Source organism: Anopheles merus, chromosome 2R, assembly GCF_017562075.2.
Source record: "Anopheles merus strain MAF chromosome 2R, AmerM5.1, whole genome shotgun sequence".
Lineage (NCBI taxonomy): Eukaryota > Metazoa > Arthropoda > Insecta > Diptera > Culicidae > Anopheles > Anopheles merus.
Window position 1 is genome coordinate 11,880,333 of NC_054082.1, and position 26,108 is coordinate 11,906,440.

Consider the following 26,108-nt stretch of genomic DNA (forward strand, 5'->3'; position numbering starts at 1 on the left):
AGCCATTTTTCACCCGTCGGCTGGAACTGCATGGCGATGGGAGAAGAAAGCTTTTCCAACTAAATTGAAATACAAAAAAAAAAAACCAACCCCAACAACAGCAACAACCATTTGTTTAACGGTCCCTAGCAATGCGGCAACGATATTGTTCCGGTCGAGCTTCGCGCAACTTCGCGCCGCACAGTGTGTTGTTGCCTTCGACCAAGGCCATATTATTCATGTGTTTCGCCAGCGACCAGTGACCGTCACCAAGCAATCACCCGTACTTCCCCCCGACCCAACGATCGTTTTGCAGAAAAATGTTTCCTTCCGGAACGCGCCAACAAGTACGATATTTCATTTGCATTCTTGTCCCCGCCGTGACTCTGTGGGTTGTACTCATCCTTGTCGCCCGTACACTTTCGCTCTCTTTCGTACCATTCGACAACACCGCTCGAGGTATAGCTTTGTCCCTCCGACAGCCCACAAGACAAAGCGGAAAAGTGTAGTTGGCGCACATACAGTCACAAAAAAAAATATCGCAATTCCGCTCGATTGCTAGTGATAGCGCGCGTCTCCTGTACGTGTCGGCCAATGTCCTGCGGAAATAATTTCAAAATGCGTGCCCACGCATCGCGACCGGAAAGAGGTGACTATTTTTCCTTGTGCTTGTTTTTTTTTTCTAGTGAGGTCGTGCAGGCTTTCGATATCCCTGCCTTATCATACTCATGCACGGAACAATCAAAATCCGCGGGCGATTTTACTTCTTTTTTTGGTTCGACTTTTAGAAGTGGCACACTTGTTTTTATAGCGCCTCGCACTGATTGGCAACCGAAGTGGGCCCCGGGCTTGATGTTTTTTTTTTTTTTTGCGCGCACAAAACGGTAGCTTGTGCCGAGCGCGCTCGGAACGATATGGTGGCTGGTGGAGTGGACGTTCGCCGATATTCATCACCTACCTTTGAAGTGCTTGGGACAGCAGACGAACTCTACGCCGGAGAAGAGCGAGATGCCGCAGGGCAGCAGCATGGCGAAGCTACGCATCTGCATGTTGCGATCCTGGCAGGCGGCGGCCCCGGTTTGGTTCCACCTGACGAACGGCCAGCACCGGGACGCGTTGTGGATGTGATCGAACAGGCAGCCCTCCGGCACGAGCAGTGCATCCGACTGGAACGGTCCCTCTGTGAAGCGAAGGTGAAAAAGGAGAAATCGGAAACATGGCAGGGAGAGGAAAAAAGATAAAAAAAACATCGTTTAATTTATTGGAACTATCAATCCAACGAGAAGTTTGACTATGAAATTAATGCACTCAATTAAAAAAGCAATAGCGACCCGAACGGCAGCTACAAAACGGAACCATTTCATCAAAATCGAATCATTTAGGGTTGGAAAAAGAATACATTTAATTTTAAATCTGTTTTAAAGATTGGCAGTATGGTTTTGGTCGCAATATGCTTTTTGGGCCGAGCACACGATGTGACGAGAACGAACACACACACACACACACACACACACATACACACACACACACACGCAAAAAAAAACTCCCACGAGCTTGACATTTCACCCAGAGACCGATCAAAAGAGCTTTCGTTCGGTTCGGGCAGGGTTAGCTCTAACCACCGACGACATGCATTGCCCCGAGACGATACACGCAATCAGCACGACATGATACTTTCGATGTCAATTCATTATCGTCACGAACCGTACTGCGAATGGCACGGTACTGTGCAGATGAGTTTCACACTCGCCACGCGTCGTTCCAAGGCTGGCATGAAAGAAGCACATAAGCCGTATCTGTCGCAGCTACCCTGGCATCAAAGGCCAACAATCTCGGCTCGCAGTCCGCAGCAGTACACTTTGCAGATAGATCGGTTGGCACCGTTCTATGCCAGATTTATTCTACTTCCACGCACACACACACACACACACACAGCCAGTCGATGGCGAATGAGAGCGTGTCAAAGAGCTCAGAGTTGCCAGCCGAGAAGTTGATATCACACGCGCGTTTTTTGCTGCACTCCATTCCCACTAGTAGCTGCGTGAAAAGGGCTATTGATGTCCCGCAGTTCACAAGGATACTCCCGTATGCGCCTGGTGAAGCTTAGCTGAAAGACGCGTTCCGTTCGTCATAGTTTCGTTTAAAAGCTTTATGCAGCGGATTCGTTTAAAAGCCAATTAAGAATTCCCATGCATTGGCCATTTGATTGTGGGCTGCTTGGATGGGATGTTATTTATTAAAGTCACACCTCGCACACACTCATGTTAAAGTGTTTAATAGCTTCCCGTTTGTCACACGCATTGTACCATAACACAACAGGGCCATGGGTTTTAATGGCCGGGTCGTGGCTCAACCACTTCCGATGATTTGTGAACCATTTTTATTTTGCTGCTTTGTCCGCCATCAATCGCACACACAGTCAAATTAACTCACTAATGCGTTTATGGGTACAGTTTATGCGTTTCAATTAGTTTAACCCAAACCTCCACCGACCTCAGACGTCGTGAGGTACTGTCCTCGTTGGTATAGTTTTTTTTTGTCTGTCTTTGCTCTTGCTCGTTAGTGCCAGTTAATCTGGCAACACCGGACAATGATAGTTCAAAAATACATACACACATGGGCATTTCGAACAAATAACGAGAACGGATGTGTGTGTGTGTTGTTGTTGTAGCATAAAAAAACCCGTCTCCATTGGACCGAGGTGTCAATAAATGGATTGCGAATGGCAGCGTAATTCAATTACGAATGATATGAGTTCAGCCTGCTGTGATGCCTTTTATTAAAATGTAAATTGGTTTTTGTTCGCGATTAGATCACTGATTGGTGATAAATTCAATTAGGCTGCCTACGAAGTGGCCATCGGCTGCCTGTAACAAGGGCACACCCGGGCAAAAGAAGCAAAACACAAAATGAACGCTCTCTTCTAACTGGAGCAGCACGTTTACTACAGCGCATCATTTTCACGACCGATCGACTGGCGGAAATGCTATCGCCAAAGCTTATCGTTTACACTTACACTTCAACGTGGGAATTAATGTTTGAAACATGTAAATTTCCGGCTCATCGTTTGGATTGGAAAAAAGAGGAGGTTTTTTTTTCTTCTAGCCACTACATGACTTGCGTACTTGTGCACTTTCAAAGCAGAAAAAAGCGCAACCGCTCGGTTGCGTGTGCGACGCGCCACTCTGTCGGGGAAGGCAGTGAATGGAGTGGCCCATAAAGACACCGAGAGCCGGGTACGCTTTTCTCAGATCACTAATTTAATAATGTGCGCGCCATATTTCTGTGCCACACTTTCTTCCTGTGAGTTTTTTTTTTTGCGCTCAATTTGCCCCAGGCGATGGCGATGAATTCAACTTTAAATTTGGAATCTATTTCTCTACCGCGTTGGTTCAACATTCAGATTTGCCGTAATGTCTTCCGGTATGGTTGAAAAGATGGTAGCCCAATTGTAAGCGAGGCGTGGGACGCCGTGACGTGTCAGAAATAATGTTCCAGCTTGTGGCGTCGCACTGTTTCACCGCGAATGATTCCTTTTCTTTTTTCTTCCTCTCGAAAGATGACATTTTCTTAGCAGAGATAATTCAGGAAGCGCCTGAAGGAACATTTTCTCCAGTACACCACCATATCTTTCGTTGATATCATTGTAGAAGTTTATGCGAAACAGTAATGGAAGTGGTGGTGCTTCTACGCCGAACGTGTTGTGCTGAAATTTTACAAAACTCCCCCTATTGTGTGCATTACCCACCACAACACGTTACGATACTAATGGGAAATGCTAGTATCTTGTTTTTTATTTTGCGGAAATCTGGTGTACGATAAGGTGTACGCTAACATCTTCCTTTTTTTTGCAGGATGTGTGAGTGTGCAAATGAATTCTTGTTACAAAAATGCAGAGTATTTTATAATCAGTGTAGGTGCGAAGTTTAATGTAATGTAAATCTTTTCTTTTTGAGCGAACGAGCGTGGAAGCTTTCATCACGATCACGAGCCACAAAGGAAGGCAAAGGCCTATGGGTAGCGAGACATTGATCCAATACTAAAGTAACGTTAAGTTTCAACTACACCACAGTAAAGTAACGTTTTCGTTCGTCTGTAGCCACCGCTACTGTTGGTGCACAGCGAACGGAAACGGGCTTTAGAAAGTACTTACCGAGACACCGGAACGGTTTAATCCACCGCTGAGCTCCTTTGCACTTGGCTGCATTCAGTGCACCCTGACGGCACCAGCCACCGATCTTTTGGTAGTGCGAAGACTCCACAATGTTCGTAATATCTCGTCCCGGGTACACCTGGAAAGTAAAATCGAGCATACAAAAAATGAGAAAAATAAGTGGATAATCGATAAGTGCACGTGATGGGAAACAACACTGTCAGGAAAGATTGATTAATTTCAGCGCCAGCTTGCTCTGTATCTAGTCGTGTCGAGTCTTGTTAATCCGGAAAGGATTGGGAAGTAATGTTGCTGCTCATCGGGTATGATGCAAGTTGAAGGGCGATGACCGAACGAACACGATTAGTCATATCGAATGTACGGCATTAGTTATGATCGATTCCGATGGATGTTGGGGAAGCATTACTGTTTTGAAGTAATTGCTCACCAATGCTTCTCAAAATGTGCTTAAACTTAAAGCTAACCAGCTCATCTCTCTTTCAGTGCTATTTCCTTTAAACAACGGCCCACGCCATCTGAATGGTTGTTTTGTGCGCTTTGTGTGACAGTGTGATTGTAACATTTCAAACCATTTTTCACTCCGAATCAAATTAAATCAACGCTGCTGCCACTCTGGTCGACACAAAAAAGAAAAAAAAAGGAAAAACAAAACACAAAGATGATGCTGCTGCGGTCCGTTGTGCTAGCTTCCCTGGTAATGCTCAACCATCCCAGCGCTACAGCGCCATGCACCGTGCACATTCTCGTGGCTTATCTTTAACAACTTTTTATTCAGTGGCGCGGCAATCGTTTTCCTGCCTTGCGCCAACTTTATGGCATTTGTGACCGTTGATAGTACGATTGTCAGTCCGGGCAAAATGTCCGTCGGTCCGGGGGTTGGGTTGGTGGGAGGGTGCGGTTCGACTAGGCACTGCTTACTTATCGCTTACATGTCACTCTGTTGGCTTCCCCTTTCGCCGTAACGTAAACTGCGACCGGCTGGGAGGGAAATTTGCGTCCGCGGTTTTTGCATTTCATGGCGGGCGGCGATATCGCTCAGCAACAGAAGCAGCTCATGATTCACGACCATACTTTTGCTGCCCCCTTTTGCTTGGGGTGGGGAAAGTTCTCCGGGGCACAGGCACGGGAAAGCAATTTAACGTGAATCGGTGGGTAGCGCACTTTTCAGGTCGGCCTGCTGGTGCCTGCTTGCGCGTTACATTTTTACCACGAACTCTGACATCGCCAGATTCACACTGTCATGCCATCGCCACCGCCACATTACCAAGCACGGAAGCTCATCTTTATCTGCCTAGCAGGCGTGAAATTAAATGATTTTATTCCCACCGGGGGAGACATCCCCCCCCCCACATTGTCGGTGCCCGGGAATGGTTTGGGCAGAGCGACACTGGCACTCCTCTCGGCGCCGAGCGGAACACGGGCCACAATAACCCTCCGGTGATAGCAGATCCGAGGGAAAGTTCAATGTGGGAGGGTGTTTTTTTTCTTCCTTTTCTTTTGCCGCAGTTTGCTCAAGATGTACCGTTGGGGAGAGGAATATCCTTAAAGTCAGATTATGTACCAGCGAACAACACGCGCGTTCTGGTATCCGTTTTTATCTAAAGCTTCTCAGCATGCTTAATTCCTGTACCAAATCTCAAGGATAATCATTTGCGTTGGAATAAATCGTGCCCCGGGAATAGCTCTTAACTAGATGGGGGCATGTAAAGCGATGAGTTTGTATGGTAATGAGCATAATTAACAGCCTCGAGCCAACAGACAATTTTTAAACTTCAAGCCAAAAATCGTTTCAAAACCCTACACCAAGGAATAACGTAGTCTTTTTCAATAGCGTTGTCAGTCTTAAAAAATAAATATAAAAAGCGTTTTTACATTCAACGGAAATCCATTTAGACAGACACTTAACAACTTTACAACGCAGCTAATTTGATGATGATATGTTTAGTAACATACTCCCAGGGCTGCATTCAAGGTCGACATGCCGCAATATCAATCCGAAATTGTAGCCAATTAGTGTAAAAACTTCATTGAAATCGAATCTTATTTTCTAATTAAATCATTCGATTTCTGATTGCAAACATTATAAGGACTTCTTACTCATGCTCTAAGTTATACACGTATATAAATCTACAGTAAGATCGTTTCATGCCGGATACATCGAGAAGACTGTACCGATTCATAATTATGAAGCAAAGCACAAGCAACAAGGCGTTTGATTATCGGTCCCTGTCAGTTATCGGTTTCGTACCCGTCCGTACACGCAGTACAGAAATAAACATCCGCCTTGCTTAATCAACAATTCTGTAACATCGATGCGTTATCCCAGCCCAGTGATTGAACTTCCTGCCCGAAGAGGAACAAAAACTCCACAACATGAGACAGCAAATGGGTGTGCTTCCTTTGCACGTGGCAGTACATCACGGCCATAGCTCCCGTAGGCCACAGCAGCCGCCCGTTGTTGGGCGTAGTGAATGTGTCGGATTTCCGTACGATGTCGAATCATTTCGTGTGCAGTAATTGAAAGCACTGATGAATATTTTCCGCATCCCGTAATGAACTGTACGCGCACAGTACGGAAAAATGCTCCTGATGCAATCAGCCATGACGGTAGCCCGTTTGAACGCTTCTTCCTACACCCGAAGTAAATTTGAGCCGAACGCATAGAAAACTGCGAGAAAAATCTTATCATTTAGTAATGTAACTTTTTTCTGCTACGTCGGTGAAGTACGTTGCCGTGGGTGGAAATGCCATTTGGCTATCGATTGCAATAATGCTAGCATGAGCAAGGTGGCAATTCGTGGAGGATAAAAAAAAGTCAGATTTGGTTTGAAATGAAAGCAAATCCATTCGTTTGGAATTAAAGAGAATTCAGCACATACCACTCTAGGGTCTTTATCTGGATTAAAGCTTTTGGTAGCTCGAACATTCTACTCGCACGTAAAAGCATTCGCTCTCAGCACTTTATCCAAGCATCCGTGAAGGCAAAGAGCCTAAGGATCAATTAGCAGCCAAGTGTTCCGCAGCGTGCAGGATAAATAGGACGTCGGTATCAGGATGCACGACAGCTTATTTACTTTCACAACACATTTCCTCCATCTGCTGCTCTTGCCTGTTACTGCGTATCTGTCATTGCGGTTGCCAAAAATCCTGTCCATTGTGTATCGTGGTCGTGTTTGTACGAAATTACCGAAGCGTGTCCAAGCTAGCAAACAAAAGCTCGGAGTGACCGGTGGCTATGCTTTGATGATGTCTTAAACCATATCTTTGGCTCGTTTGTTGCACCCACCCGCCAGGAACAGTGGTGTGTGGCCTAGGGTTTCTTGAATCCCTCGTCTGATCGGAATTAAGTCAAACGAAAAATAACACAACGCCACCATATGCCATACGTTGATGCTCGTTTACTCCGCAGCTCGATTACGGCGAGCACAGGATTATAGGCGAAAGAGTTCCCGAACCGGACACCCGCTTGCCACAGCCACAGAGAACCTAACGGGGGCATGTTGTTCGGCAGTGAGATGCGAGATGATCCTACTGCTTGCCGGGCGGCTACCCGGGGGGTAACGGTATCATGTGTCGAATTTAGGCCAATTGAGGCCACTTTCGATAGGATTGAGGTCTTTTATTCGCACACGAGCGAGCAGACCGTCTTGCAATTTGAAAGCACTCTTCCAACGCTTGGTGGATGTGTTTGTTGTGCTGGGTCGCTTCCCTCGGGACCATTTTGCCCTCTCACAGACGTACCCAAGCATACGATTTGGGCTGGGCCGGTGTTAACGTCCCGGCCGGGAGAGAGAAAGAGAGAGAGAGAGAGAGAGAGAGAGAGAGAGAGAGAGAGAACGAAGGAGCGACACTTTGCTGCTTGTTTTGCGTCAATTTACCGCACCATAATTTTCACTCCACCGGCCTGCTGCTCACGCAACGAACTACGAAAGCCTTTAAAGCCATAAATCCGATGGAATCTGATTAATTTATTGCTTTATGATAAACAGCACAACGGTCACCACTCGTCCAGCGTTTCAACCCCATACTGCTGCACCTTTGCTCGCTCGTGTGCTCAAGCACAGCATTTTCCAGGGGAGTTGGTGTGTGTGTGTGTGTTTTTGGGACACTGACGCCACTGCGAGGGTTGTTGTTTTATCGTATTAAAAACCAATCGTGTGGGCGTCCTGCAAACAAACACCTCGGAGGTTGCGCTGACCGCTGGCGGAGGCGCAAACGGCTTACATAACCATTAGCAGGGAATTGGGTTACGCGGAGAGAGGGGTGGCAACAGAACAATTATGTGCATATGTGCGTAAGAACCGGGGCAATCATGCGGTCAGAGTAGTCGCAAGTTTTGATCCAATTTTCCAACACCTTGCCTGCCCAAACTGATTTGTAGCCGTGTGGGTTGCCTAGTGGAGCGAGCACCGGCAATATCGGTTAACTGTATTCGCTTCATTTGGTCGCACTGGCCAATTATCCGTGGCGAGTGAGTCGGTGGTCGGTGGTCGGTTGCTGCTGTTAAGCGGTCGTTCAACCGGAACACACCTCCGTGCCGGACCGTGTTTCAGGAGTTTGTGTATTGTTATTGATTTTAAACGTGACAGTAATAATTCAGACATTTAAAACATTTTCAAAACTTGTACCATCTAATATATAGGGTAGTCCTGAGTCCCACAGTCCTGAGCTCTCATTCTACAGCGAGCAATAATTTGACTGCCACAAAATTGCCCCACCATCAACAGAACGCCGCAGCTAAATGGCGCACACTTCTCGGTGCGTTGCGAGTTGCAATTGGGCAACCGTTCCCGCTAATAAATAGTGCAATTGAATCAAACCGCTCAAAACGCCCCACCTTTCACAAAACCCAAGCGCAGATGGGGGTAGCAGGACGCGTTCGGCCCCTATTTGTTTGTGCCCGTGGTCAGGATCAAACGGTCGCGTGATCAGTGGCTCCGCTGTGTGGGCGGTTTGTTGGAGCATAAATTTTAAACACCCAGGTAGCATAAATTATGCCAAAACCATCAGTCGTGTTCCACTTTATCGTTTTCCCGTACCCACAGCCGATGCCATTGGGTTCAGTATCGCTTTCCCGGCACGGCGTACCAATTGGCGAACTCCAATCTGCGAATTCGAGCCACTCGAAACGGGTCGGAAACGGATCCTCTCTCTATATATGGCGACGGATGGAGTGGAACTCGCATGTCCGGGTGTAAGTTTATTAGGAATCGTACAATGATTTATTCACCCACCTTTCCCACAGTGCAAACTGGCGGCCAGGTGTGTGTGTGTGTATGTGTAGTCTAGTTAAAGGTGGGCGACCACTGGGCAACGGTAGCGATTGTGCGCAGATTATTCACCCGTGCAACCCGTCGGTGGACGCATGGTGTTGCGTTTATTTTGTGGCAACAGTCCGTTTCCTGTTTTACCTCCGTTTGCACCTCCGGATGTGACAGCGATTGGGGTGAAAGTTAAATCGATTTATTTATGTTTCACACTTTGATGTGCTCCTGCACATTTTCTAGGCAGGGATGGTATTATGTAGGAAGCAGTTTCATTGCTGAGCCGGTGTGAATACGGGTCGCACACGAATTCAATAACCAAGCCACGCCATCGTCGGGTACACATTCCATCGTGCGTTCAAATGATAAGCAATAAATCATTAAATCGGCCCGTGGCTGACCCACACAACCCAGTAGAGATGCGCTATGTTTCAGCTATGTTTCTTCCAAAGGTCGTGCAAACTCCTTCGTACCAGGACGATGGCTGTTTCATCTTCTTCAATAATCAGTTGCTCATTGTGCCCTACTGCTGTGGGCGGAAGGCATTGCGGTGTGCCCAAGCAGCGTAATATCATCGACCATTGCAGGAAGTCCGTGCCCGCTCGGGGAACCACAATAGCACCAACGGAACGGAACTGAACGGTCGGCCCGGCACTGCCAGTGTATCAATTTCTGGTAAGCTAAGCTTACCCATATCCAAACATGAGCTCTGGCATACCTTCGCCTGGGGGCAGTCCAAGCATGCGTACGCTTGAAGCCTCGCCCATGAGGTAGCGGAAGTGACTGGTTCCCGACGCAGTTGCCTCTGTTCAGGATCAATCGGAGTGCTCGGTCGAAGATTTATGTGCGCTCTGTTATCCTGTTGATGTGTGCGTGTGTGTGTGTGTGTTGTGCCGACCACCGTAATACCGCAAGATACCCATTACCGTATCTGATCCGTTCGGTTCGGGGGGAAATCTTTAGCACGTGTGCGCCCACATTTACGTTGCCGTTGCTGCGTTACGGAGATTCTGCACTCCGGACACTAATCCGAGGGGAAAATAATTGACGGTAGTAGTGTCCTGGGCCGGGGCTGTCAAACCCGTTTGCTAAGCTCGAACGGACTCTCCGGGGGTGGCTGATGGTGAACGTCTTCCGGGCTCGGTTAGTACGGGTCGATGAAATACATCACAGACAGGAAGCGTGGACACAGTGGGGCGGAGCTTTCCTCCTGGTGGTATTATTAATTTTCATGAAGATTCGCCCGTGTGCATTTGGGGATTGCTGCACCAGAAATTATCTTTCATCAGTACGCATCTCGGTCGGGGCAGAGCCTGATACGTAATTGATTGTACGTCCTACCATTTGGAGGATTTCTAGGATGAATATGTTATGAGCCAGCATCTACGCCGATGGATTCCGAGGGAATGGAATCTGCTGCTTCTTAGCTGCCCGCTCCTAAACGTGCCGACAACTCGTCGAACATAGGCACGTGTTTTTCGCATACATTTCAATTTCATTATTTTTTCACTTCAACCTACTTCAAGACTCTTCTTTTTGGCACAAAGATCGGCGTAAGTTCTTATTCTAGTTTATCCTTGTTACGAAAGCCGTTCCATGCGTGGTTTGAACCCACGACGGAGAAGTTGTTAAATCGTGTGAGTTGACGATTTGCCGTGGGTTGGTTTAGTTTTTTAAAGATCCATTTCCACTAAAGTAAGCTCTGTCGCAAAGACTCGCTGATTATAACGAGTGCGTCAGATATGATCATTAAAATCATTCCGTAATGTAGCTTGCATTCATTCGTCGTTCTCAAAACTTCCCGCCTGTCCACCCATGTTTGGAAACAAACGAATCGAACGGTGGGTCGTACAAATCGGACACGGCACGAATACTAATCAACCTCCGAATTATTTACAGAACCACTATCGACCGAGCACGGCCTGCTGTCGGCACTGTTCGTTCGCAAATATGAACCGCGCAACATGGGTGAGCAGCTCTCACACAACTAAAAAAAAAAAACACTCTCACCAATCATACACACAGCACCGAACCAGCTCACCGACCTAACCGAAACGCATTCTAATCATATTCACGCGCGCCGGCATGCTTATAATTGTATGCAAATTGGCACCATTCATCTACTGCCGATCGAGTGAGAGAGAGAGAGAGAGAGAGAGAGAGAGAGAGAGAGTGGGAAGAGTGCAAAAGAGTGCAGAAACAGATATACGCGGGTAGAGTACCGTAAGAACCGATTTGAAATTCATACAGCACCGCGCTTGTGCTTGTTTGGTTCGTGGGTTAGGTTTTGGGTCCCAAGCATACTGTACCAGTCTGACATTGATGATCGACATAACAATGCGAGAAATAAGGAAGCGTACACACCAACATACAACTAGCATTTATAGAGTATTGCACCGTAGCTTATTTGAATACTTGTATTTAGCTACACGCTATAATTTTCACTATAAATATACGCAACCCTTTTTGCTTTCCATCGCGTTAGCGTGCGTACCTTTGCATAAATATCTACCAAACAAATTAAATCAAACAGCTGTTGATTGGGCTCGTGCGCATTTGTTTTGGTGTACATATCCTGCAGCATTCAGCACTTCAGCGGTATACCACATAATTGTTCCCCAACGCAAAGTGCGTATATATGCTCCGGTTGTTAGTGTGTGTGTATGTTTAGTTCCTTAATTAATCACAGCTTCCGAGCGCCCGGCACACTAATCCATCTCGTAACCACACACACCGCCCAACCGGACTCGGCCGAGTGTAAAATCCTTAGTTATTAAATTTTGAACATGTTCGTGGAGGAGGCTGTACGGTGAACAGTTCCCTCACCGCTGTTCGCACCGGGGCCTACAAATCTAATTTACCTCCCGCAGACACATTCTTTGGCATTTTAGCAGGACCGACACGGCTTTCATCCGGTGACCGTCAATTCTAATGCATAATTGATTGCCTCCAGGCGCCGTCCCCTGCAACCTGTAGCAGCCGCCCTAGGCAGGGTAGGGGGTATCGCCCACTCTGCAGCTAACTTTTACTGCCACATAAGTGTCACTAATTGAATTTTAATGCGCAGATGATTTTTAATGACCAATTGAATGGAATGAAATAGATTCAGATGCGTCCAGTGATCGCCTTTGATGTTTATTGTGCATGGTGGAGTGCTCGTTTTTTTTTTGTTCTATTTTTTCCGAAGCATTTTTAAACATTTCCACATCATCATATGTTATCAAACATCGTCTTATCACAACAGCATGTTAGACAAATCAACACAAAAGTGTAATTCATTGTTCTATTGGATATCGATTCCAAGTTCCTCCTTGTTACGTTAATGTGACCTTTTCTTTTTTTAATCTGCTTAAACTTTCAACCGCTCTAGCATGGTATGCTTTGCCACCGTTATTAAACTGTCAAGCAAACGCAAACCATCAGCATGACCTTTTTGAACATCTACGGATATCTATGCGACACTTGAGGCAGTGTGACATTTATGACATTTAGTCGGCATGGCACCTTACACACCCGGTGCTGGACAGTTCTAGTCTGCCATTTTGAAGCGATCATCAGAAGCACGTGAAAAGAAGTTTCTGCTAATGGTGGATTACAACACAGATCCAATGCCCGGCCGGATGGCCGGAAGACTGGGCGAGCAATGCAAAATGCCGACAAATGTTGAGCCTTGAAGCTCTTGTAATCTGATTGTTCCCGTATATCCTCCATCGAGAAACATCAGCCTTGAGCGGTGCAAACATGAAGAATGCATAGGGCAGACACCCGTGTAACAAAATACAACCAGAAGCTGTTTAGTCGAGAATGGAATGTCGTTTCTTTCTCTCTGCCGCATCCCAAACTTCACACACTCCACACACTGGATGTGTATACTGCCATGTAATGGTTTTAATGGAAAAGCTCGTCTAGCTCGTCCCGTCCCAAAGCTTCCCGACTCGCAAACGGTACCAGTCGCAGATTGGAGCATAAAACTTTTGCCAGACCGTGTGGGGTGCTATAGCCACTGGTGGACGATGCCCATCATCGTGTACCAGGAGTGCCAGCAGCGCGTGTCAAGCCTACCCATTGGACACTGTCTATTTCCATTATCGCGACCGGGTCGAATGGTCCGCACTCATGGTCGCATGGCCACTTGAGCAAGCGCCGTTCGGCTAGCGGACTTGGTGGAAATAAATTGAGTTTGATAAAATTTCATTAAACGCGTACTACAAGCTAAGTTCGCTCCCCCCCGTCTACCCAGCACGCCAGCTATACTGCTATAAATACATTCCCATAAGCCTTCGCAGAAGCGTTTGCCATGGGAGCGGTAGCTACGGTTACGAGGTCCTGTCAGGCAAGGTCCTGTGGCTTTGAGAGTTTCTGCGTAAGTGTAGCCAATAATGAACAACCAATTAGCTCGAACAACGGGCCTGAACGATCAATTGTTGATTGATTATGTGGGCAAAACGTTCATTGGGTAGCCGCGTATCGGGAAGATGAAATGGAATCGCTTTTATGTCGTTTTGTGCGTGGAAAACGATGCAATGCTTTTAAAGTACGCAACATAATTCCAACCGTGCAAAGGATTTTGTACGAAAATGTTCACTTCGATTCTGATGTTATATGATTTTAATAGAAAAGGTGCCTCCGCAAAAGTGATCAAACCCACTCTGTTACGCTACCATCAGCAGAGATTCGTTTCCAATATCCAACCGAGCAGTACTGATGTTACACATGGTAGTGAAGAGACCACTACGGCTAGCTGTTCGTGTAGGTTACACGAATGTTGGGGTTTTTTTCATACCACCTTACCTGAAGAGAGACCACCGTCTTGTTTACCTTATTGTCTGGCTTGCGGTGATTATCCGACAGATATGCAAATATTGACGCCCTATTGAAACCCTAAACCAACCGTCACGAGTGCACAAACTGGCGAAGCGACCAACGGGAAGGTGCTATTGAGAGCAACAGCTACCACAGCAACTCCACGCTCCTGACGCTTTTGTTTGGTCACGTTGATGAACTGGGATGGTGTTTGTTGATAGTAAAAGGCAAAAAGAAAAGAACTGGAAAGGATATGGGAAGACGGAAATGTGCAGTACAGGGCGACAGTAATCAAGCTACGGTTTGATGTGGAACTTCTTTGAACTGTAGCGTTGTAGTTGCCTGCATTAGCATTAGTGCGGCGGAAGTGCCTTTACGGTGCATCGAGTTGTAATTAAAAGACGCAAAGCTAAGCAATACAACCGATTCCAAGATGGTGTTTTAATGCGTTTATTTTTATCTCCTACAAGGAGTGGCCATACCGTGCCTTAAGGGTATATGTATAAGTCTATTCGATTGCTAAAGGTACAGATATATAACGATAAGACCTGCAAAAAAATTGATCTTGTTTTCTTCACAGCAAAAAGAATAATTATACTACCAATTACATCCCAAAGCTTTTATTTTAATTCAAACCGAGGTCTGGTGTTGGTGTAAGTCTGTTTTATCTGTATGAGAAACACGCAAAAAAACACAGACCAAACATGGAAGTCATGAATGCATCCAACCATGTCCCCCAGATAGAGCGCTCGAGGGCTGCCTCACGCTCGCTTGCAAAAAGGCCAATTTGCGCAATGGAATTGAAACAGTTTTCCAATTTCCTGACATCCCATTCCCATGCATTTACCATTAGCGTATTCAGGTCCGTAGCATTCATCCGTCCGTGTAGGTGTGTGTGTGTCTGTTTGTTTGTGTCCCAGTAAGCCTGCAAGCAAAGCACAATTTCATTTCACGCTGCGTCACTCAGATGCCACGTGGAGTTGGATACAAGAAAAAAAAAACAGGATGAAAAAAACACCAGCGCCCAATGCCCGAGGACAGCGAAAGCGAGATTGGTTGACAGGCCGCGACCAGCACAAAAGTTACGGTGGCGTGCAGTGGAAGACGGTTGACAAAAAAAACACACACACACACACAAACAACGTTTAGATACTTTTCTGACAGGCCGCTCAAAGCATCCCTGGGAAGATGATGCTGGTTGAACGGCTGGTAGGTTGGGCAGGACAATGATGGTTGCGATGATTGGGAGCATCTAATACATCGACTGACAGTTGCGGACGAACGGACTTCCTAAATAAGTACCCGCCAGCCCCCCGCCATTGTGAGCGTGATGTGCATTGGACGTGTTAGTGACGTTTTTGAAGACACGGCTTTTCTTATCGCTCTTGCCACTTACACATGCAAGCGGCTGAACTTTTCCAACTCCAAGCTGTATGCCATCTGCACAGCACCGCTTGTTTGAGGACGAACATCCCTGTCCGCCGATGGCAAATGTAACTGGCAAATGCTCGTCCGAGCATCGCCGAAAGCTGAAAACGACCACGCTAAGCAAACGTGTTCATTTGGAATGCAAAATTCGACCATATGATGTGTTAATTTACTTCACCTCCGGCAGCTGGATCGGTAAACACCGGACACCGGACCGCCGGACGTAGGATTTTCGAGCGGAACGTACAGTTACGGTCGCTCTCGCATACCAGCAACCGTTTCTGGCTAACTGGCTTCCTCTTTCGGTGTGTGAGAGCCCTTCTCCAATTATGATGAAATTCGTAAAATTGGTACGATTTCCGAGTGTATGTTGCATGCTGTGGGCTGCAATAAATGGAACGGCGAAGTCTGTTGAGCCACTCAATTAAAATCTCGTTACAAAGCGGAAGTTTGGAAATGTGCTAGGCACTAGCAAATCCTGTTGGAATGGGAAAATCCTTGAACTATCTAACTGGAATGGAATATTCCTGCGACTGCTTCATGATAGTACTACGAAAGTGCGGCAAGTGGAAATATCCATCCATTTGCTCCGATTCGTTAGGCAACGTTTGATTATCGATAGTATGGTTTGTTTGATTTTACGAGCAGAACGGGATATCTAATGCGTTCATAAAATGCGTTTTACAAGATTTAAAAAAATGGGAAGGATGGATGGAAATTCAGTTTTTGTTTGTTTTTTGTTCCCTAGAATCCATATGCTGGAAGATAAATGAAAGCATCATCACCGTTTTATACAACTAATGGCTATTGAAACATTCCATACCCACGAACGGGTAAGTAAAGTGTTCTTCGTTCTCTTCATTGCACAACATTTTGCAGCTGAAAAGTGTGCTGTCTCACTCATTAATACGAAGTTATTGAGTCAATTGGGAGGCGCAAACCCGGCAGTCGAGAAGTCTCCCTGCCACCTCGAAAGGAAGCCACCACTGGAACGGTAATTCACGTGGAAGTGCGATAAGCGTTTCATAACGAGGGTAAATGCCATCGTCGATCTCTAGGGGTGGGCGCACGTTCATTGTTCCCGGCACACAGCGCTGGTCTGGTTCCGGAGAGATGGGTCGAGACTTTGCCGCCAGGTTATTGTCGGCTTTCATCAACTGCTCTCAGCACAAGCACCACCACCAAGCACAATGAGCGCGCGTATGCGTCACTGCGGTACCTACGGAATACTGCGCCTTGCGACCGAGGCTACACCCATTGCGGTGCCCGGGTGCAACAGTGTCTTCTTCCGGTCGCAACATGCGGAAGAAACTGCACCGAGGGTCGTTGAGCCCGACGGGGTATGGCAATATTTTGCCCACTCGATTGCCGTTCTCGATTCCGGAGCGCCGGAAATTATTTATCCTACCCAAACCCATAACGCAACGCACAGGAGGCGAGCCTCCAGTCGATTCATTGTACCAAGGATGGGCGCTGCACAATGCTCGGTCGGTGCGTAACGATGCAGTCTTTTGTCAAGGGAATGCGACTCGCATGCTCTTACTGCTGCCTTCAACATCATGAATTGTGTGATGCAATCTTTCCGTAACCGCATTAAGGGTACACACTCTCCACCTTTGCAATTGCCTCGGAAGAGAGAGAGAGAGAGAGAGAGGTCGAAAAATGAACACATCCTCCGGGCGCCACCATTCCAAGGGCTCGTAAAAGCCAGAATGAGCTTCGCTAATGGGGAAAGTCTTCGGATGTAATTGTCACCACCGATAACCCGCAGCACTCTTATCGGCCGGCTCAGCCCGGGAAGTCGTTATCGTTATCTACAAAAATAATGTCCGCCGCCATTGCCGTAGCGATGAGATGCGTTAATCAGACTCGTGGGGCATTTGGGAGGAAATATGACACAGGACCCAATTAAACAGCACCGGTATGCGGAGTGTAAGTCAAGCCGCACTTGACACTGCACCTCCACCTCTCTGCCGGGGCACAATTAAGCTTCGACACCAACATCCATCTCCTTCCGATTGTGGTGCAGACTGGGGAGAAGCATCGTCGGTGCTTGTTGTTGAGTTATTATTATGCATGGCCCGAAATCGGCCGGAGTTTTCCGCTGCCGGCAAATGCTCCGTCCGGTTGGCCGTGCCTCGGTGTGGCTCGATGGCGGCGGGTTATAAAGTATAATGGCGTTTTGTCGCATGATTTTCCCTTCTCCACCCTCAGACAACACCCAGCCTTTAGAGGGTATCCATTCTGGAGGAATGGCAATACTGCTTCGTAATGAAAATTCAATGCACAGCGTGACCGTGCGGACTTTTGTCCCCCGTCGACGCAAACGGCAAAGCGCAGCGAACCAATTTATCCGCAGTTTATTTTTGTGCAAATACACAGGCCGAGAACTGTGAGCCTTTGCGGTCTTCCCACCGCTGGGAGTCCTTGGGGACGGTTGGCCGCGGTGGAATCGTGCGGCACGCGGGATGAAGTCGTCGTCGTCGTCGGTCGTGGTCGTGCGGATCGTCCGAGATCGGTCGGTCGGATAAACTGTCCCGGGTACATCGGGACAAGCAAATAATGGGCCGTGTTGTTTGCATGCTGTGCTTTATGTTGTTTCATAATTTAGTCCTTTCGGTTCCGGCTCCTCCTCCTACCACTGGGCAGCTTTTTGGGCCCGGTCCAGCGACGCGTCTCGCCGCTGAAGCCGAGCCGAGGCACGATAGTGCACGATTTGAAGAATTTTTATTGCTCCATCTTGGAGCCGGAGCGTGGGGCCCGGGAATTGGGAAGAGGTGGTGCTGATGGTTTACCGCCGGGGATAGAGAAATATGATGGGACAGTTTACCGGCAAGTGATACTTGAAGTCCGGATTTGCGGCTACGAGGCTAGCAATGGTGGTATCACATTTGGGTTGTGTAAATACGCTATTCCCTATCTGCGATACGATGTGGCCTGTGCTTACGTCCTTCCTATGTTGTAATTTATTACACTGCTGCGTTGGTCGACCGTGCGGTTGACCTATGGGTATCGTACCGGAATCATCATTTCGAGCCAAAATTTGCAATCCAACGCAAGTATTGCGGTCTTTCCAAACACACAAACACAGAGACACTAAGAGTGATCAAATTTTATCCAAAATCCCTTCACGGAAGAGTCTGCCGATGGTTTTCTACCATGCTAAAGGACAAGTGAAAATGAAACGTGCTTTCCATTCGGTTCCAACGCTCGCTTGATTCAAGGTAAAACTGGTCCCCTGTGAAGGAAGCTTCACAGTGCTTCCTACGAATCAATAACTGCTTAACCCCAACGGGTCTGCGTTTTGAATGCCGCATTCAGTGTAGCCGAGTTTACGGAGCGCATCGGTCTGCTTCTTGTACGGTTGCTTCGTTACCTTTCACATTCAGAAAAGGTTCTTCAACTCCAGGACAACAAAAGAGGTACACTTGGGAGGAGGTAAGGCCAGAGTAGTCGAGCAGAGCAGCGAGAGAGAGCCCACCTATGCGAGCTCCGAGCTGGTAAGGCCTGCCTGAATATGAAGCACTATCGATCGCAGGACGATTGTGCCGTAGTAAGGCATTCAGATTTCTTGCTGATGCGTACGGTTTTTTCTCTTTTTTATTTCGCTTTTGAAAATTGAAATCTTTCAATCGAGAACAATGGTCGTGCACGGGAGCGGAGGGAAAACTGTATCGTTCTTGTATTGCTTTCGATACCGTTTTCCATCAATATAGTGTTCGCGCGTGGAGTATCATCTTCGCCATACACACCACAGAACGCGAACGGTAATCCCCATGCTCATCCGCATCATCATCATCATAATCAAGATATCTTCTCCTCCTATTCTAAAGTGGTACAGTTGTGTGCGAATGTTGTTTTGTCCTCCATCGCGGACGGACGGGCCCAAAGATCGGATCGCTTTGCAGTTCGCGATAGCGTAAATGTACATATTTTTATGCTGATTTCATCATCAAATCAAACGGTACGCTAGCGACCCGGGTCCAGCAGCATCACTACGCAACCGCTCCGCAGCTTACGCGTATCTTACGCGATTGTTGACTTGTTTGCTTGTTGCCGTACGTAATGGTGCAAAATTTTCCGCCAAACGAGCCGCTTTATACGCAAAAAGGGCGTGACTCTGTCGGTTTAAAGTGAGAAAACAGGAAACAAAAAACGATCACAACGATGAGTATGTTACACGAGACGTAGAGTTTTAGGTGCTTGTACGTGAAACTTTGAATCTCGCAATGGTTGTTTCTTATCGTACACCGTTTTTTTTTTGTGTTAAGAAAATCCTTGTAATGGGAGCGAAAGTTTCAATCCGAATCCGAAACTGTCATGTTTCGCTGTCTGCATTGTTTTTAACCTGCTGTGGCAAATTAATTGCTATTGAATTGAAAAGTTTCAGCGTCACTTATCTCACAACCCCAACCGCAAAAGCCATTTCATATCGCGTACCGCTATGGCATTGTACACTTTACAAGTGCGCCCTTAGGGCGAGAGGGAGAAAGGAAAGTTTTACCTATTACAAGAAACATATAGACACACGTTGAAACGACGATCCGGGCATGTGTTGCACCGGTTGTGCTTTCTCCGAGCGGTTCTGTCCTACCACAACAGGAGCAACTCCGTTCGTGCCACAAGAAGTTACGATTTTGCCAGCCAAACACCAGCAGCAGCAGCAGCGAAATGGATACCATGGCGAATCGAAAGATGTTGCTCAAGAATGTGTTCTCCAACCAAGTTTGTACGCTGGATGTATCCCCGAGTTTGCGCTCCACCCGTATACCGGTGAGGGCGGTAGGAGTTCGCATTAATTTCGCATGTCCTTTACTGGAGGCACACAGGCACACCAACACCATCCCTTAACACACTGCACACAACTTGCCGAACTGGTTGGCGAACATATTTCAGCGCGTTTGTTTGTCGAACCGGTGCCCCACCATTTGCGGGCGGCGCCGTAGAACCGCCTGGGAGTCGCATCTTAAGATGCGATGGTGTGAATTTGAATGTGTATGTTTTCTTTTTGCTTCGCTAGCTTCGAATAGCTCGGGTGGAAAATGAACTCCCCCCCCCCACCTGCACCGCTCCGGTGGTGCCACCTGCCACCCTGCACCATTCTTTTATGTGCAGCGGGTCACAAGGACACGAACCAGCGTGTAGCTACCGGCACACCCTTGCGGAGAAGACTTTTGCTGCTGGCGGAACACACACACACACACACACACACACACACACACACACACACACACACACCACACACACACACACACACACACACACACACACACACACACACACACACACACACACACACACACACACACACACACACCAAATCCTTTCCGAACGCCCGTTTCGTACTGTGTGACCAAAACCCCCCTTTTGCCAAAGTGTGCCACCCTCTTTCGTTCGCTTCGGTCTTGCTGTGATCTTGGGCACTTGGGTGTTGGTGGCGTTTGCTTTTTTGGTTCTTGCACCCCGTTCTGTGCTTTGTGTGCGCCATCCCAAGCACATGATCTACGCCGGGAAATGAAACAAACAGTACGGTGGTGCACTGCCCCGTGTGATTGTTTGCTTCTAGCAATTGCAGCAGGTCCCTCCGCCCACGGGCCAAGGATCTCAACGACTTGGTACGAAACTAAACCCCGCGCGGGATGCGGAAAGAAAGCACAGAAAATAATCTTCCGCTAAGATTGGTCACCTTCTACTTGCCACCGTTGCCTTTGCACAAACACAGCATCAAACAACCCAAGGTGGATAGTGTGACTCGTGCGCAATGGTCGGTGAGTTCAGCCCGCAGCAGCACCAAAGATAGCCGTTCGCCCGGAAGACCATAGATACGTGACGATGGCACTGCAACACATTTGGACCGATGTTCTGCAACCGCACGCCCGAACACACGCGCGCTGAGCGCTTCGGAACGGGCTGACAATGTGCTATGTGCAGTTTTTGCTTGCAAGATGATGGCACGGATGTCAGAGGCACCGGTTCATGCAACGGCAAATGTCGATGGGTGTGTGATTTGCTGCGAGAACCGCACAGTGAGGCAGAATGAGAACACAAAAAAGCATGCTACTGACAATGCGAACGCATTGTGGTCACGGTGGAACTCTCTGTCTGTGTCTCTCTCGTCCGAATGTTGTACGCTTTCGGTACAATTTGTTCGCATTTGCAAAATGAAATGCTTCAAAAGTCAACAACGCTGTACGCTTCACAAAATGTCATCTTTTTTCTTCGGCGAAAGACGAATGAACCAACATGCTGCTGGCTGGCTCTGTGCGAATATGTGGTTCGGGTGAAGGTTCTGAATAAAATGGTGCCATCTCGCACAGTTCTACTGCTTCCTAAGACATCCTCGCTGCACCGTAACCACATTCAACCTTTTTTACACTTTCCCCCTGACCCGGGGACGGCTGGTGCTGGCAGTGCTGGTACGTGAGATACTTTTCCTACTTCTCGGTTCACCAGCTGGGGGTTTGAGGGTTTAAATCCTCCTCCTGCATCCCCTTTCCGCATCAGCCGGCATTCTAGTGGAATGCAAAATCGTTATGCTTGCTTGCGGTGTGCGGCCCAGCTAGTCGAAAGCTTCAAGTGTGCGCCAGAGTGCATTGGCAAGCGAGGAGCTGTGAACAGTTGAAAGAATCACATCTTTCTTCACAAACGCAAAAGCTCCCGCGGAACCGAATTTCTGCGGAAAACTGGAAAACCATCCACTGTCCCACCCCGTGAGGCATTATAAGCACCAGAGTGCAGGCCGGGCCGGGTGGGTTTTCTTGCTCCGGTTGATAGTTTCACGCGCCTTCACCACCCCGCCAGGCCAGTCATTATGCTCGCATACCAGGCTCGCAATATTCCCGCTAAACGCTTGCCGCGGCGGCTGGAGCTGGTGGGCGAAATAAAATGTATTGCAAATACGGTATACTTTCATCGCAAAATGCTCAGCAAACAGCAGTGGGCGCACAGAGCAAACGCGCGGGGTGCCGGTGCGCTCCAGCTCCAGCACGAAGCAAGCGAAAAGTGAACGGGAATGAAGGCAAGAAAAAAGCGGCGCCCTACCCGAAGGAAAAGATTGAAAATTCCTTTTTTCAAACGTGCCTGAGCGTGGAATAAAAATGCTGGTATGAAACGCTGCTTCTATGAACCTGAATGTGGAAGAAAAATCTAATGAACACAGCAACAAAAACCACACCCAGTTTGCGTCTTGGCGATGGCTGACGGCACACTTGAGGTGTTGCTTGGTGTGGCTGCCTGCACACCAAACGGTGAGGTATGGCCCTACAATCAGCACTCAAGCTGCTGGCGGCGCCTGTGCCATTTGTCCGCCGGTGTTTTGCCCCCGCCATTGCCATAGTGTTATTTTTGCTCTTAATTTATTTGAATTCTTCGGCGCAAAACAAATACGAAAAAATGCGGAGAAACCCCCAAAAGCAATTAGGAGACGCTCTTAGGAGACTGCTGACCAGCAGTGGGCACAAATTGCTCACAACCAACGGTGAGAAAACGGAGCAGCAGTACGGGCACGATGGTACAAGGTTCGAACTCTGGGTACACGCAAATGAATCGTTCGATCGGGGGGGGGGGGGGCTCTCTCTAAAAACTGCAGCTGGGGCCATCTTCAAAGAGGGTTTGTCTGCTACCCCGTGGGGAAGACGATATTATTTATTTGATTGCTCAATTGGGTTTTTCCGGGAGGGGGGGATTTCATTTGAGATGGAGCCAGTGTTCGAAAGAGGCCCCAGTGAGTTTCGTGATTTGAGGTGTTTTGTGAACAACACTGAGAGCACTGGTTTCCAAGTAACGATGCAAAAACTGTGCATTCCGTGTAAATGAAAATTCGAATTCGAATATGTTCGCTCATTTCAAGATACTTTGAACGTCCAATTTATTGTGCGCAAAACCGTGCATGTCGGGCTTAAGTTTTATGTAAATTTATGTGTTTCTCCGTATCTGCAATGTACGCACATTTGCTGTATGTAACGCGAAGCGTTTTGAAAGAAACATCACGCCACACGTACCGCACAGAGCATAAGCATTCGATTATGATTGCAGCCATTGTAACTGCCTCTCAATGCAAGAGATAATTGACATTTATGACATCTGCAGCATGTAATTCATTACGGAAAACTGCATAGCAGCATTACTATGCCACACCGTCGTCCGTTTGCCACGCGTGACGCGGTACACATGATATGCTGGAATGCCGACGAAACGTTCTACACAGCATCCTGTAAAGTGAAACAGAGCGAGAGACGGTGAAATTACGCCACCCGGATTCCCGGATGGAATTGAACTTCAACAGAAGCGCTCCATTTCAGAGCTGCAAAACTGTGCACGGTTGTGTTCGATTTCAAGCTCTATCCCAATAGCCACCGGGAAACATCCGCATGCAAAGCGTGTACCGAAAGCTTCCTCTGGCCGGTGTACGAGCCGGTTCAAGGGAAAGCACGACCAGCTTTCTCATTGGCTTGCTTCCCTACGGTCCGGGGTACCTCCGGGTAACCTAATAAGCAAGGCACGAGCATAGACATTTGAGTATGGTTGGTGCTTGCACGTTAGTGGCCTTCCGAAGGCGCTCGGTTGCAGTTGAATGGTAAATTGAAAAATCTAATTACTCCCCCAGCGCTGTAAAGCTATCTCGGGCGTTGCGCTATAACAGGCAAGAGAGCACACCGTGTGCACACCTGTGTAGAGGGTGACGCGAGAAAAGGTCCCGTAACTGGACGTGAGCACACGGCGACGACGGGGCAATGGAATCCTGACGGTATTTATTGCCCAAGGCACAAGTGCCTTCACAAAGGTAGCTTTGGAGCCGCTCGTTAGAACTTCAAACACCGATTCGGTTCGTGGTGCGGAGGAGATGCTTCGACCTCTAGGGTCTGCCGGATGGATGTTAGGTCCAACCGTTCGTACCGTCCCGACGGGCATTACGTGAGCGCTTGGCATCGTTGACATTGGTAAACAATCGACAATTGACACATTTAAAGCAACACAAGACACAACACGATAAGTTGATGCTTCGGGATGAACGATGTCGTTTTCTAATGGAACTGTATCGCTGCACAGTGACAGTGGCGTTGGGTTGATTTATTTCTTTCGAAACGTCAATTCATTCCATGGGATAAAAAGTCTTACATTACAATTAGCTCGCGTGTGATGCAGCTAAACGGCAGCGTTGAATCGGCTCACTTACCTTCTTGCAGTAGTCCAGCAGATCCATCTTGTCGCGGAGACAGGTCGAGCCGGGCACCTTGATGCTCAGATCCGTGGTCCATCGTCCTTCCTCCGACAGGAACTGCGGATGGTACGTCTGTCCGGCTTCGCACAGCACCGAAATCTGTGGTTCCCATCGTGGTGAGGCAGCCTGCGAAGATGGAGAGAGAAATAGAAAAGGAAATGAAACGAAGAAATGCGTGCGAGTAAAAGGGAAGAGCTACGTGCGCGCGTTCAAGGCCACTCGATTCGCTGGGATTGGACACCCAGGGAAAGGACGGGCGCATTTCGAACCCTCCGATATGCTAATATGCTGGATGCGGGACTCATTAAACATTCAAGGCGGGCATCAAGCATTCGTTAGCCATCCGTTGGCTGACCGTTCGTTACAGGTGTGCTGGCCGGCCGCTGTTCGCTGTGCCCGGTAAGATCAAGGATTAATTGAAAACAAACATTGACCTGCGGCAGTGACGTAAGCTGATGGTGGAACAAACTCTACCCATCGTGATCCGTTCTCACTAATCACTGTTACGATCGGTTTCTCTAGCAGCTTAACTTTTACGGTAAATAAGATTTCCACACAGCACGGCTTCAGATTCAAATTTCTGTATCATGAGGCGGATAAAGATGTCATTTCTGAAGGTGACACTCGACCCCTCCGGTGTGTGAACAATGCTGGCATTATAGCACAATCAGCCCCCAATGCCTTTCAGATGCTGCCGCCACTCCTGCTGCCACTAACAAAGCACTCTGAAGTACAATGAAAATAAATCAATCATGCTTTTCGATGCAGAATATTCTGGTCGCTTTCGGTTGGTAGCTTTGTGTGGGAAAACGATTCTGATTAATTAGCACTAATCGCTCCCCGCCCCGTTTGATGGTTCGCCGGGCAAATGCTTAATGACACATCCAGCGGAGTGGTGTTCTTGGAAACACAGTTCTTATTTACTCTTCCATTTCGATAGGTACAGCTGTGCGTTTGTGTTTAAGATTGACACTTTGTGTGGCTGCCTGTCAAGGAGCTAGCCCAGCTCGCATACCAAACACTAGTAATAAAAACCAGTTCACTTCTCTCGCTCGTTGGAGATTTGGAGATGCCTTTTCGTCGCTTCGCCATAACTCATTACTTCTTTTGCAACTAATCATCCTGAGTGTTAAAGCAAGGCTCGGGAACTACGGTGCACAAAAAGCACTGCAGCCATCTCCGTCGACTGATGGTGCCAGCTGTGCCCCACACACAAATACACACTATCCCTCCCTCGCGT

General features: G+C 47.8%; 1 protein-coding gene across 11 annotated transcripts in view; it reads right to left on the reverse strand.

Annotated features, from left to right (window-relative positions):
* The window catches only part of LOC121590902 (amyloid-beta-like protein), a 70,608-nt gene that overhangs the window by 30,687 nt on the left and 13,813 nt on the right, over positions 1-26,108 (reverse strand). For all 11 annotated transcript variants that reach the window (XM_041911068.1, XM_041911067.1, XM_041911066.1 and 8 more), the window contains exons 3-5: positions 24,824-24,994; positions 4,133-4,271; positions 938-1,159 (exon numbers count right to left, since the gene is read on the reverse strand). In XM_041911068.1, the coding sequence (XP_041767002.1) occupies positions 938-1,159; positions 4,133-4,271; positions 24,824-24,994 (532 nt within the window). The remainder of the gene's footprint in view (positions 1-937; positions 1,160-4,132; positions 4,272-24,823; positions 24,995-26,108) is intronic.